The 13,188-nt window shown below is 40.5% G+C and overlaps 1 protein-coding gene across 2 annotated transcripts in view; it reads right to left on the bottom strand.

Moving 5' to 3' along the window:
• The window catches only part of eepd1 (endonuclease/exonuclease/phosphatase family domain containing 1), a 143,520-nt gene that overhangs the window by 21,751 nt on the left and 108,581 nt on the right, over positions 1-13,188 (bottom strand). For both annotated transcript variants that reach the window (XM_063069856.1, XM_063069855.1), the window contains exon 4: positions 200-310. In XM_063069856.1, the coding sequence (XP_062925926.1) occupies positions 200-310 (111 nt within the window). The remainder of the gene's footprint in view (positions 1-199; positions 311-13,188) is intronic.

The raw sequence follows: 13,188 nt of genomic DNA on the forward strand, positions 1-13,188 counted from the left end.
GTGAACTGTGATTTAGCCAATATTGGAGACACTGGCTTAACTGAATTATATACATGTACTATTATCACTGTGACCAAAACCAGGCGACTTCTCAGTCCATTCAAAGCTGTGTGTTCAATAACTCTGCTGGAATCTGCAAATTTTAAAGAGTCAGCAGGTTATTTGAGTCAACATTGGAATGTGGTTGTGCTGAACATACCTTGAGCGTCTGTACAGATGGTTTCTCAGACACCACACACATCCAGCATCCTCTGGGACCTTTCCATTTTCGAACATTTGGCAGCATGGGCTGATTCAATTCTGCACAGAACTACAAAGCACAAAAACACACCTGGGTCAAACTGGGCCAGCTAGTTAAAAAGAGCAACATTTCACAGTTTTGACATATCCATATATTATAACATATTCTAAAAATCTTGTCTTTATTCAAAATTCAGGTTTTGCACCAAGCCTTTAATACCATTACATAAAACAAAGGAGACCATTGCTGGAACAATTTGTTTGTGCCCGAGAAACTGAAGTATAATCAGACCATTATTATATAAAAAAACTTTTGAACCAACAGCTACAGGTTTTACACGTACATTGCATCAATTAAACTCAGATGACTTACTGAAATTAATTTTCCCCACACAGGCATCAAATGGAATAATATATCCAATGAACGGAAGAAGTCTTACACTTATGCAAGGTTAATGATTTCATGTAAGTCACAGAGCACTTTAAAGTCAATTAAGTATTCGTTCTGAAGTGCAGTCACTGTTGCAAGAAACAGCAGAGAGATTACACTGAACAATTCCAACATATTTAAACTTAAAATGATCAGGCAAGGCCTCAGTGGTGTGGGTGAGGGTCAAATACCACTGCAGACACTGGAGACAACTCCCTCTCATTCCTTAGACAGGGTGGGATGGAAGCTCTCGCATACAAAGCTTTTGTCCAACAAGTGAATGAATTTGACTTGAAAAACAATTAGTTCTTTATACATGGGAGAAAACATTCACAAAACTGAGCAGCGTCCTCTGGGCACTTGACTTTTCAGGGATGAAACAGAAATAATGAGGAGGAGGGAGTCCCAGACTTAGCTAGTTGGTGGTGGTTGGGCCTGGCAAGGATTGAAAAATATCATTGGCAACATCAGATAGATGCAATCCATGCTTTCCTGCAATGTATTAAAGTCTTGTGCATATCCAAGATCAGTGTTGGCAATGACTACTCACATTGAAGCCGTCTTTAACAAGAGACCACTAATGTGAACCTAGCACCATTCCCTCCCAGCACTTCCACATGTGCTACTCTAACCAACTCTAGAATTGAATTTTCCTCTGTAACTCTCCTTCACCAACTCACAAACTACAACGGCCCTCTGCATCTGGTGACGGAAACTACTCTGTTGGTATGCACTGTACCTGCCGGTTATGTTTTGTGACTCCAAAACATTAAAACTACTTGAAAGCAAAGCAAGGAGCTGGGAGATAAACATGTGTACTTCATTTTCACTCTAAGCGAGAGGTATGGCGTAGTAGCATCATAACATAAATTTGTTTTTTTTACACACACATGAATGAATTATTTAAACAGAATGCTAAATCAAATATACCTACCATTGTACTAAAATATTTCTGAAATATCGAATACACAACACTGCTCCCTGCTCAGCAAACAACTCCAACTCATTATAGAATGCGTCTCAACTTCTACACACATATACATATAAACCTGTGCAGGATTTCTTACTCTTGTAGGATAATGTCTTTCCTGACAAGTGGGAGTGGGGGGGTGGGGAACGGAGAAAGAGTTTCACTCTGCTTGGCAAATGAGACTTGAAGCTGTGAAATAATCCCAGGTTCTGGATCCTCCTCCATGATGGCTGTGGGAATTGACTCTGCGACTGCAGGAAGTGGATCTCAAAGCTTTGGACACCTTTGTTCTGGAAATGTTGACATGGTAAGCTTCACTGGATGACGTGGATCATAATGTGCAAGCACAGTGTCTGATGTCACCATTTCCTTTACCATTTTGGAAAGCCAACTCACACTGCTTTGTCCATTGCCATATCTTCTCGGGTTGTAGGAATGAGTTCGAGGGGTGCAGCAGAGTAGCCAGGTTTGGCAGAAACCTGTTCTAGTAATTGACAAATCCTAAAAAAAACCACAGCTGTAACATGTCCTTTGGGCTTGGGGAATCCACCACTGCTTGAATTTTCTCAGCATACTTGTGTAATCCTTGTGTGTCAATAATGTGACCACAGTAAGTGATGTTTGGTTTAAAGAATTCACACTTGCTGCATTGTGCTCGAGCCCATTATCTTCTAATCTTTTTAACACTGTCATGAGATTTTGAAGATGTTCCTTGTCATCCTCTCTGGGAACAATGATGTCATCCAGGTAACACTGACTTGCAGCCTCGCAGTACCTGGTCCATAGCTTTCTGTCCTAGTGCAGGTGCAGATGCTACTCCAAAAATAAGCGAGAAAGACCCTTGAGTATTTATGGTGATGAACAGTATGGACTCTTCACCACAGATTCTGACAGATGCATTCTCCTTGGCTACTGGAACCACTGGTGTTGTCCATGGGCTCCACCCAACCTTGGAAAAAAATTTCTTCAGACTCCATGTGATCTGGCTCACTGGCTACTTCATCATGGAACTGGATGAATTTTGCAAAACTTAGGTATGGCATTTTTAATTAACATTACTTTACCCTTCATATGTCTGAGTTTTCCAATACTATCCATGAATACTACTGTGGCATCATACAGTACCTTTCTGAATCTGGATGGATCTCCAATCAGTTGTAGCTGTCTCAGCTAATCATGTCCCCACAATGTTGACCTTCCTGTTTTTACCACAAACAAGCCCAATGTGGCTTGTTGGTTGTTGTATTTCACTGTTACAGATGTCATTCCCACAGGAGTTATTTTTTCTTCAGTACACGTTCTTAGCTGGATATCTGCAGGCTTCAGTTCAGTATTTTTGAAATGCTGTTCAAATTCATTTTGTAAAATGTCTGAAGCAGCCAAACCAGTATCTGCAAACACGAGGAAATCTGCAGATCCTGGAATTTCAAGCAACACACATAAAAATTGCTGGTGAACGCAGCAGGCTAGTATCTGATTCATTTTAAATTAATTTGCCGTTCACTTCTGATGAAAGCCATATTGCTCATCTATCGGGTGTATTTAAGTCAGAGATTAATAGGTACTTGAGTAGCCAGGGCATCAAAGGGGGAGTGGGACTAAATGGGAGAATGGATCAGCTCATGAAAAAATGGCGGAGCAGACTCGATGGGCTGAATGGCTGACCGGCTCCTTTGTCTTATGGTCTTATGGTCTATTGTCAGATTTCCTACTGTAAATCTCAAGGCTACTCAGTCCAGTCACTTTCATCATTATCGGATTTTTTTTGAACCTAACACATTCTGCAATCTAGGATGGTTTCGTTTCTAAATGTTCCTGCATTACTTTCACGATATCAGCAAAGATCATTTTGGTTTGTTTGGTGGAGCGGTTAAATTTCTAGGCAAACTGTATGCTCTTTCACCCAATGCACTCAGCAAAACTGGTACTTGTTTCTTATTGGCTTTAAAATACTGCTGAATTCATTCCTCATACAGCAGCCAGTTATCTTTTGTGTAATCAAATGCATCAACCTTTCTGATATAGTCAGCCATTTCTGTTCTTTTTTAAAAAATATTATGATTCGTATCATCCAGGATTCACTGCTTCTTGCGCTTTTTAAAAAAAAAACTTGAACGTCTAACTCCACTTCGAAGGGTAGGGAGTTGTCTCAGGTTCATTTTTAAAATGGTTTTATAAATCAGGATAATTGATTTTAGCAGCACTGTGTAATTAGATTACTGGTGACACAATGGAATATTAACTCTTCATACATCTGTAAACCACACAGCTTCTGGAGCATAGCACACGCATATTTCCATGTGCAAGGAAAGCAAACTAGTGAGAAGGACCTGACCCTGACTTGTGTCAACGAATCTTAATTGACCTGCTGGAGAATTGCTTTAATGCAACATGCATTTCCTGCACAAATCCCAGACATTGTTGCACAAACCGTGAGCTGCATCTTCCTATCTAATCTGCAGCAATTTCCAAACTGTACTGCAGAGTCAAATAAGATTTAGGAACTTAATGTGCCGAACCATATCCTCGGTAAAATGACACACATTATAGAAGGTAGCCACACTCTCACACTAGTGATGACTAGGCTAATGAAGCTCTGAGTGTTTCCTTTACAATGAAATAAAGAGCTGATTTTTTGGATCAGGATCTGCTATAAGTAGCTGCTGGATTTCTGCCAAACTATACAAGTGGTAGGCAGTGTCGCTATGAGCAGTGAATAATAAATGCCTAATTTAATTTCAACGCAGAATGAACTTCCTTCAAATGTGATTAACATCGCTGAATAATTCATTTCTTGAGCTAAGAGTCCTTTTGTGAATTAAGCTATGCAAATGATACGGCACGGCAGGATTTGCAAGAACAAATGGAATTGCATAATGAAAATGTTCAATTTAAAATCAATTAATTCAGATTATACACCTTTTATCAGAAGCAGTAAAGGTTAAACGACTGGAAAAGTAAGACAATTTAAAGGTGTCAGAAGTTCCCCAAATGCCCTATTCTTTAACCATATATCATACTGTCCACCAGCTGCCAACTCCAATCTCAAGCAAATGGCCAATTTCCCTCCCACTCCTTTATGGAGATCAATTGGAATAGCTGGGCATTTGACGTGGTTCAGCAGTTTGTGCAATGAACACTGAATATCTGAATTTCTTCAATGAGAAATAGACCCTTTCTGATTGGGGCCAGTTACTTTGCACAAAATTGGGGGACTATATGACATCAATCAAAGACCAGAATGGTGCCCGAGACCATGAGTGGCAACCACTAAGATGCACACCCCAGATGGCACGCATTCAAAAATTCTGTTAGCCCGCGACACGCAGTGCTGCCCCTCGATTCTTCAAACCCCACCTGTAATAAATTACATAATGATCATCTTTGTTGATAAATGAAGCAGGAGACGATGTTTTATAATCAGAGAGCAGTGAGATGTTTTCACAGGAAACGTCTCATGATGGCTTGGTGCCAAATAGACAGTTGCGAAACATGTGACGTTCGATGATATTCTAAAATCCTTGCAGACCTGATGTACATAGCAGTATTTGGGTAGAAAGTGGTTACATAATGCAACTTAGAAATGATGTTACTTTTAATTGTCTTTTTAAAGGATTAATATTAATATTTTTGAGCATGTTTTCTAAAATACTTCATTTATTTCAATGTCTCTCTTACACCTTTATTAATAGGAATAGATGTCAATAAACAACAGGGCTCATCCTTTCTCTTAAAAAAAACATAATTATTGTTACTAATTCATTAATCAGTGATAATCTCTGCTCAAAATTACCATGACTGCAAGGGGTTTTTTAAAAAAAAAAGATTATTGTCATTTGGGCACACACTTTGCAAGAGGTTTACCAGGCCAGTCCTAGATTAACTTTGGCCAGTAAAGGATGAAGAAGGGTTAACTATTCATGGTTGGTATGAGACTTCTGCATCTGTATGCAAAAATTTGGTGACTCATTTTAGCTTGAATTTAGATGTCAGTTTTTCCCCATAAGAATCCAAACTGTGGTTGGAGGGATCGAGTCAGAAATCCATAGACCAATTCCAACATCTTAAAGGGAACAGTTGGTGACTTGACGAGCCTCTTACATGGTGACCAAGCTGAAGTGTTATAGTGGATGATGGATAACAGCAGAGCTGAGTGTTGTCTCCTTGGGGCCCAATGCCACAGTAGGGTCTAGTACTGGGGCCAGAAATCGGGCAACATATTATTGAACGCTGATGCAAACAGAATTATTGCTACAATTATTGGGGTACTGGTAGCTACAGATCTTTTGTGGGCATTAACTCAAATGTCATAAAGCTCTTTAAAAGAGTTCTGGCCGTCACAACTTTGAATTGTCATTCTTACCTTGGACTCTCACACGGATTTTATCTATGACATCTACAAGAACCCAAGAGATGCACAGAAAAAGCTGGTACTGCCAGGTATAGTGGTTATCAGGGGTGGACAGGAGAAATGTGCCAAACTTCCTGTCTTCTTAAAAGAAAGCATGAAGAGCTCGCTTTAATAAAGTACTTCTCCCTGTCTGGCCTGGAGTAACCTTTACACTATGAAAATACATTTCCTCCCCCCCCCCACCACTTTCACCCATTTAACGTAATTAACGCAGGATGCCACAGCCAACCCTGCTTTACTCAGCATGGACAGCTCCCTTTCCTTCTATAATACTACACAACTTGTCACCCATCTAACAGCAAAGCTCAAATGGAACTGAACACTGCATTCACCCACAGATTTGTCCAGGCCGCATGTTGTGATGAAAGGAACGTTGTTAAGAAAACAGCTGAAGATTGTCAGCCCTAATCTTTATTTTTGACAATGTTTAGGAACACGTCGACCAGGAATTTAGAACTCTTCTTTCCTTTATGAACTGCTGCAGATCCAAGAACCAAGATAAATCTCCCAGCACCAGTGTTGTGAACCGGTGAAGAATTCCCCTTCACGTATGATTTTAGTTGATTCTTCACCTGCACTTACCTAACATCGTACACTAAATCAAAATGCATTCAAGTACTTCTCAGGCAATGAAGCGGTTTCCTGTTACAGGCACCACGGCAACCACTTTGCACACATCCATCAGCAGCAACAATTAAGTAGCCAGATAACACACTGTTGGAGTAAGTGGCAGTGAGAACACAGACAGCTCCACTGTTCTTCTCTGAATAGCACCATTCATTTGCCAACATCCACTTGGTTTATCATTCTATTCATGCACGCAGCCTTCAGGAATGCACTGAAATTTCAATCTACGTTCCCTCAATCCACAACTCCTGACATGGGAGAACCAATAACCCAAGACCAAAATGACTTGGATCTCAGGAGCAAGTACTAGAGTTGTCCCTTCCCTTTAGCAGTCGGAGAAGAGCGAAGAAAATACACTTCCCTTAAAAACATTTCCCTTAAAAGTCGACTTGGATCTTTCCCCACCAGCACATACACGCAATCGTAGGGAATGCCTGCCAACATTTTTACTTAGGAGGTTAAAAGAGTTCAGCTCGTCACTGAATGCACTGGAATGCAAGAAGTTGGCGCAGATCTGGCACATCTCTCTCCAACATCTGCGGAGGGCGCTCCCTTAAGAAGGTCCCCACCGTCCTGACCACGCCATCTTTTCACAGCTACCATCAGGAAGGAGGTACAGAAGCCCAAATCCAACACCACCAGGTTCAAGAACTACTTCTCTTCAACCATTTTGTTCTTGAACCAGCTGGCAAAACCATGATCCCCATGACAGTTTAGCAACACTATGGCACTTTGTACTAAAATGGACTTTAAAAAAAGTTATTTTTGTGTTTTCTTCTTGCAAAATTTGTGTATAATTTATGTTTTTCTCCTAAATGCTTCTCATATGACGCTACGTGCCTGTGACGCTGCTGCAAGTTAGGTTCTTTCCATTTGCAACTGTGCAGGACATGTACTTGTACACATGACAGGAAAGTGGACTCGACTTGATTAAAGCTCCATGCTGGCATGAACGTCAGTGACGAAGAAACTGCATTTCAGCAGTCACTTTGCTTTGAGCATGCCGCACGTGGATTTCAAACGTTAATGCAGTTAGCTGCCAGTTGTAGATATTTGTGGGATTCACTGATCCGTTGATTGACAGTGACGACTTGGCACACAATAGAGCATTCTGATAAATCTGACCGAGACTCATGTTTGTTGCCATTTATCATTGGCAATTATTATTGCCAATTTTCATTTAGCCATGCTGTATAGAAGGAGAAAGACAATATTTTGCAGAACAATTCTAAATAGTGAAAATCCAATCAGCACCAGAAATAGATGGTGAAGAAAAAAAACACCCACAACAATTGGCCCTCCAACCCCTTCAAGGCCAAAGCTGAAGCATGCCAGCTCTAGACAGCAGAATTCTGTATCCACTGCCAACATTAGCCAGCTGCAAGGTCAACAACCTTCATTCTACTTCAGAGCAAACCGCAGAACATCTCCCCCACCAAATCAAGTGTGAATATTTCTCCTCCTCATCACGAGCGAACAGACAAATTATGCAAGATGTTCAGCCTTACGTTTTTTTTTACTTCAAAAGGAAGGCTTACATACAGCAGAGTTTTGATTTAATGCCTCAATCTTACAGCTGCACATAACTCCAGTCACCGTACAGGCAAACGCAAAGCTGTTGCAACCTCCATTTGGAAAACATGCAAATATCAAAGCCAAAGTAGCTAAATTCACGAATACGAGGTTTGCTTTGGTGACTTCTCTGAATATTTAACAAGGCCTGGTGATGTGTTACTTGCACTCTGGAGCACTGATAAACAACACAACTTTCTGCATTTCCCAACTCCAGTGCAGAACAGATCATGTAAATTGTAATGTCTATTATTCTTTTCCTCTACAAAATATTCATCAAAAAATTCCCTATTTTCTTTAAAAAAACACCTAACTCAACCTCATGACATAGGAGTGCTTTGCCATATATTGGCTAACTCAGACACCGCAAAGTGAGAAATCTATTCCAAAACTGGAGAACTTGAAGGGCATTTTACAGATTCCCAAGTGCCAAATGTACTGCAAGTAGTGTTACTTGGCTTGAACTACAGTAAAGTCTAACTAGGCAACACTGAAGATCATAATCTGAACATGTTTTTGCTGAAGCTCCTTTTATGAGCTTCTGAATTAGTCACGATCCTGCACAGTTTTGACAGTCTTACAATTTCTACTCTTTCCGCATGGATGCAATTTGCAGCTGCTTCTCCAATATGTCAGGCAATGTATTTCATTTGATGAAGGTTCTTCCCAGCCCCCACTTCTTGGCAATTTTCACAAATCTACTTTACATGCTTCAAATGCAAATGTTAGAGCAAAAATCATAGAAATCACAAAATTCATACAATTCTAGATTTTCTTTGGTGCTTTCTACAAAGCAGTTTGTTATGCCAGAATATGGCTTGAGGAAGAGTTGTTCGTACTCTGAGGGATGTTTGAAAAGGTACAAATGTTTGCATCTCCCAAATCTAATGGATTATTTACAATTAAGTGGAAACTGAATTGCAGCTCAAAAATGCAAAAACAATTGACTTGCAAATTATGTTAAATCTACATCCACTGTTTAACGGTCCTATTTAAAATTCAGGAGTACAACGCTTAAAAATGCTTCCCACAACTGTACCTCTTCCTAGAGATGCTGCCTGGCCTGCTGCGTTCACCAGCAACTTTCATGTGTGTTCCCACAACTGCTAACTCATTCTCTCAAAATTAGCTTGTAGAAGTGATTTATATTAAGATCATCTAACATAAAATCAATTAATTTATTTTGATAAACAAGTTCTATAAGTATTTAAGTAATGAAATTGGTTTTGATGGTGAACAAAAATAGTGACTAGCTCGATAGTACAATTTATATGTTACCTATAGAAAATACCTATAGGGAGTTCATGCAAGGTTGCATAAAGCATGGAACTCCAATAATTTCAAGAACGAAGTGTATTTATTTGACAGACTTCATAGGAGGCATGGACAATAATAAGCACCACATGTTGTTACATTTACACTTTCCAGTGTTCTCAGAAGTAACCAAATACTTTAGGATTGAAAAATAACATAAATCTAAACTCTACATGATGGGCTCTGATCTAAATTGCCTCATGTGGTTCTGCTTTGCATGGAAGTTTGAGGCAATAAAATTAACCACACTGTCTTTCAGAGTGAAAGGTTACACTTTGCACTGAAGAATTGCGGGCTGAAATATAAAGATTGCAGAAATGCCATTGAATATATAACTGTGGTGTGCACCAGTGCAGTCAGTAATTCACTGCCACTTCTGAAAAGATCCTTGTTGATTTGTGATACGCAACAACTTATTTTAAAGCTGCAGCACCTTTCTAAGGCCTGAAGTACATAGCAAGTATGATTAAAAAAGTCAAACGAGATGCCAGTGTCACAGGGTAACAGGAGGAGTAATTGGCGCCTTCTTTAACTCTAAAATGGTACTATCACATTGTGCTCACTCTAGGACTTGCTAGAAGGCTTAAGATTTTGGGAATTCTCCTGCTGCCCCACCCTTCAAAATATCCAGACGTTTACTTTTAGTTTGTGACAGGGGCCTGGAAAACCCTGAATCACAGAAGTTTTTCAACACAATGCAATCCAATGCAACCCATTGTCTCCATGCTGGGCCTTTGGGCTAGGGGAAACTATTTATAGAAAAGTTAAACAGTGCCAGCGATCAGAATTACATTCCTTTGACTAACATTGTTTTACTTTTCATAAGACCATATGAAAAGTAAGAGCAACACGCACAAAGAATGCTGGTGAACGCAGCAGGCCAGGCAGCATCTATAAGAAGAGGTACAGTCGACATTTCGGGCCGAGACCCTTCCTATAGATGCTGCCTGGCCTGCTGCGTTCACCAGCATTTTTTTGTGTGTGGTGCTTGAATTTCCAGCATCTGCAGATTTCCTCATGAAAAGTAAAACATTGTTTTACCTTTCATAAGATACAGGAGCAGAATTGGGCCATTTGGCCCATTGACTCTGCTGCACCATCTCATCATGGCTGATCAATTTTCATCTCAGCCCCAATCTCCTGCCTTCTCCCCGAAGCCTTTCATGCCCTGACCAATCAAGAATCTATCAATCCCTGCCTTCAATATACATAGAGACTTGGCCTCCACAGCTGCCTGTGTCAAAGAATTCCACAGATTCACCACACTCTCTGGCTAAGGAAATTCTTCATCTCTGTTTTAAAAGGACATGCCTCTATTCTGAGGCTGTGCCCTCTGGTCTTGGACTCTCCCACCATAGGAAACATCCTTTCCACATTCACTCTATCAAGGCCTTTCACCATTTGATAGGCTTCAATGAGGTTACCCTTCATTCTTCTGAATTCCAGCAAATACAGGCCGAGAGCCATCAAACACGCTTCATACGACAAGCCATTCTATCCTGGAATAATTTTCTTGAATCTCCTTTGAACCCTCTCCAGTTTCAGCACATCCTTTCTAAGATAAGGGACCCAAAACTGCTCACAATACTCCAAGTGAGGCCTCACTAGGGCTTTATAAAGTTTCAACATTACATCCTTGCTTTGATATTCTAGTCTTCTTGAAATGAAAGCTAACATTCTATTTGCCTTACTCACCACAGACTCACCCTGCAAGTTAACCTTTGGGAATCCTGCACAAGGTCACCCAAGTCCCTTTGCACCTCCGTTTTTTGTATCTTCTCTCCATTTAGAAAATAGTCAACCCTTTCACTTCTTCTACCAAAGTGCGTGACCATACCCACTTACCGACACTGCATTCTATCTGCCATTTCTTTGCCCATTCTCCTAATCTGTCTAAGTCCTTCTGTAGCCTCTCATCTTCCACAAAACTGCCTGGCCTTCATTTATCTTCATATCATCTGCAAACTTTACAACAAAGCCATCAATTCCATTATCCAAATCATTGACATATATTGTAATGTGAAAAGAATCAGTCCCAACACTGTGGAACACAACTAGTCGCCAGCACCCAGCCTTTATTCCCGTTCTTCGTCTCCCGTCAATCAGCCACTGCTTCATCCATGCTGGAATCTTTCCTGTAATGCCACGGTCTCATGGCTTGTCACTGCTATACGCAAGTTTGAAATAATGGTATGAAATGAGAATGACGGGACAAAGGTTGGCTGGTCCTCAGCAGTAAGATGATATTTACAGGGCTCCCCATTACAACCCCATCCATGAACATTTTAAACATCGCCTGTTGAAAATAATCAGATGTGCAGATTTGAAGACAAGTGCAAAATGATGCAAAGGATACACAGCAGGTTCTTCGCAAAACATTTTACAGCTATTCCAATAATTAAATGTGGTAACTCACTGCAGCTTCAATATTAATATTTCTGAATTTTACATTTAGAATAGAAAGTTTAAACATTCAAGAAGCTTAAATGCCACAGGTTCAGCTGACAGGAGGCTAGGCTTGGGAATTCTCTCTCCAAACATTTCTATCTCCCTTTCTCCTTCACAAAGTGCTCTAAACTTGACTCTTTGACCAAGCTTTTAGTCATTTGCACTAGTGTTGTTTTAGGTGCATCTGCATCAATTTTGTGTTTGGTGATGCTCTTGCGAAGCACACTGGAATTTTTGTGCTGCATTAAAAGATGCTATACGAGTTGTTGCTGGTCCTTTAGAAGCTATAAATTGTACTGACAAAAATAACACAGCAAGATGGAAGGCTATTAGGTTTACCATACCTACACTCCAGCCCTTGAACTTCACATTATTATTAGGTACGGGGGTTCTGAAAAGTGGCCACTGAGTGTATGCTCATAGTCTTCTGCTGTTGTGGCCCATCCACTTCAAGGTTCAATGTGTTGTGCGTTCAGAGATGCTCTTTTACACATCGTTTTAATCCTGGTGACTTGAATCACTGTCACCCTCCTGCCAGCTTGAACCAGTCTGGCCATTTTTCTCTGACCTCTCTCATTAAGAAGGCATTTGCACCCACAGAACTGCTTGCTCAATGGATTTTTTCTTCTATTTCATATCCTTCTCTGAAAACTCTAGATAACAGGTTCTTAACCCCTGAAATATGAAGGTAAAGAGTAAAAGAGAGGTGAGAGTGGATAGCAGACCGCTGGAAAATGATGCTGGAGAGGTAGTAATGGGGGGCAAGGAAATGGCAGACGAACTACATAATTATTTTGCATCAGTCTTCACTGTGGAAGACACTAGAAGTATGCCAGAAGTTCGAGAGCATCAAGAGGCAGAAATGAGTGCAGCTGCTGCTAATAGAGAGATGGTGCTTGGGAAACGGAAAGGTTGGATGGGAGATAAATCACCTGGACCTGATGGACTATGCCTCATGGTTCTGAAAGAGGCAGCTGAAGAGAATGTGGAGGCATTAGTAATGATGTTTCAAGAATCAAAAGATTCTGGCATGGTTCCGGGGAACTGGAAAATTACAATTGTCACTTCAAGAAGGGTGGGAGGAAGAAGAGAGGAAGTTATAGGCCAGCGGTTGGGAGGATGTTGGAGTCAGTTGTTAAGGACGTGGTTTCAGACTCTTTGAGGCACACGACAAAA

Source organism: Mobula hypostoma, chromosome 17 (assembly GCF_963921235.1).
Source record: "Mobula hypostoma chromosome 17, sMobHyp1.1, whole genome shotgun sequence".
In the NCBI taxonomy this organism is placed as follows: Eukaryota; Metazoa; Chordata; class Chondrichthyes; order Myliobatiformes; family Myliobatidae; genus Mobula; species Mobula hypostoma.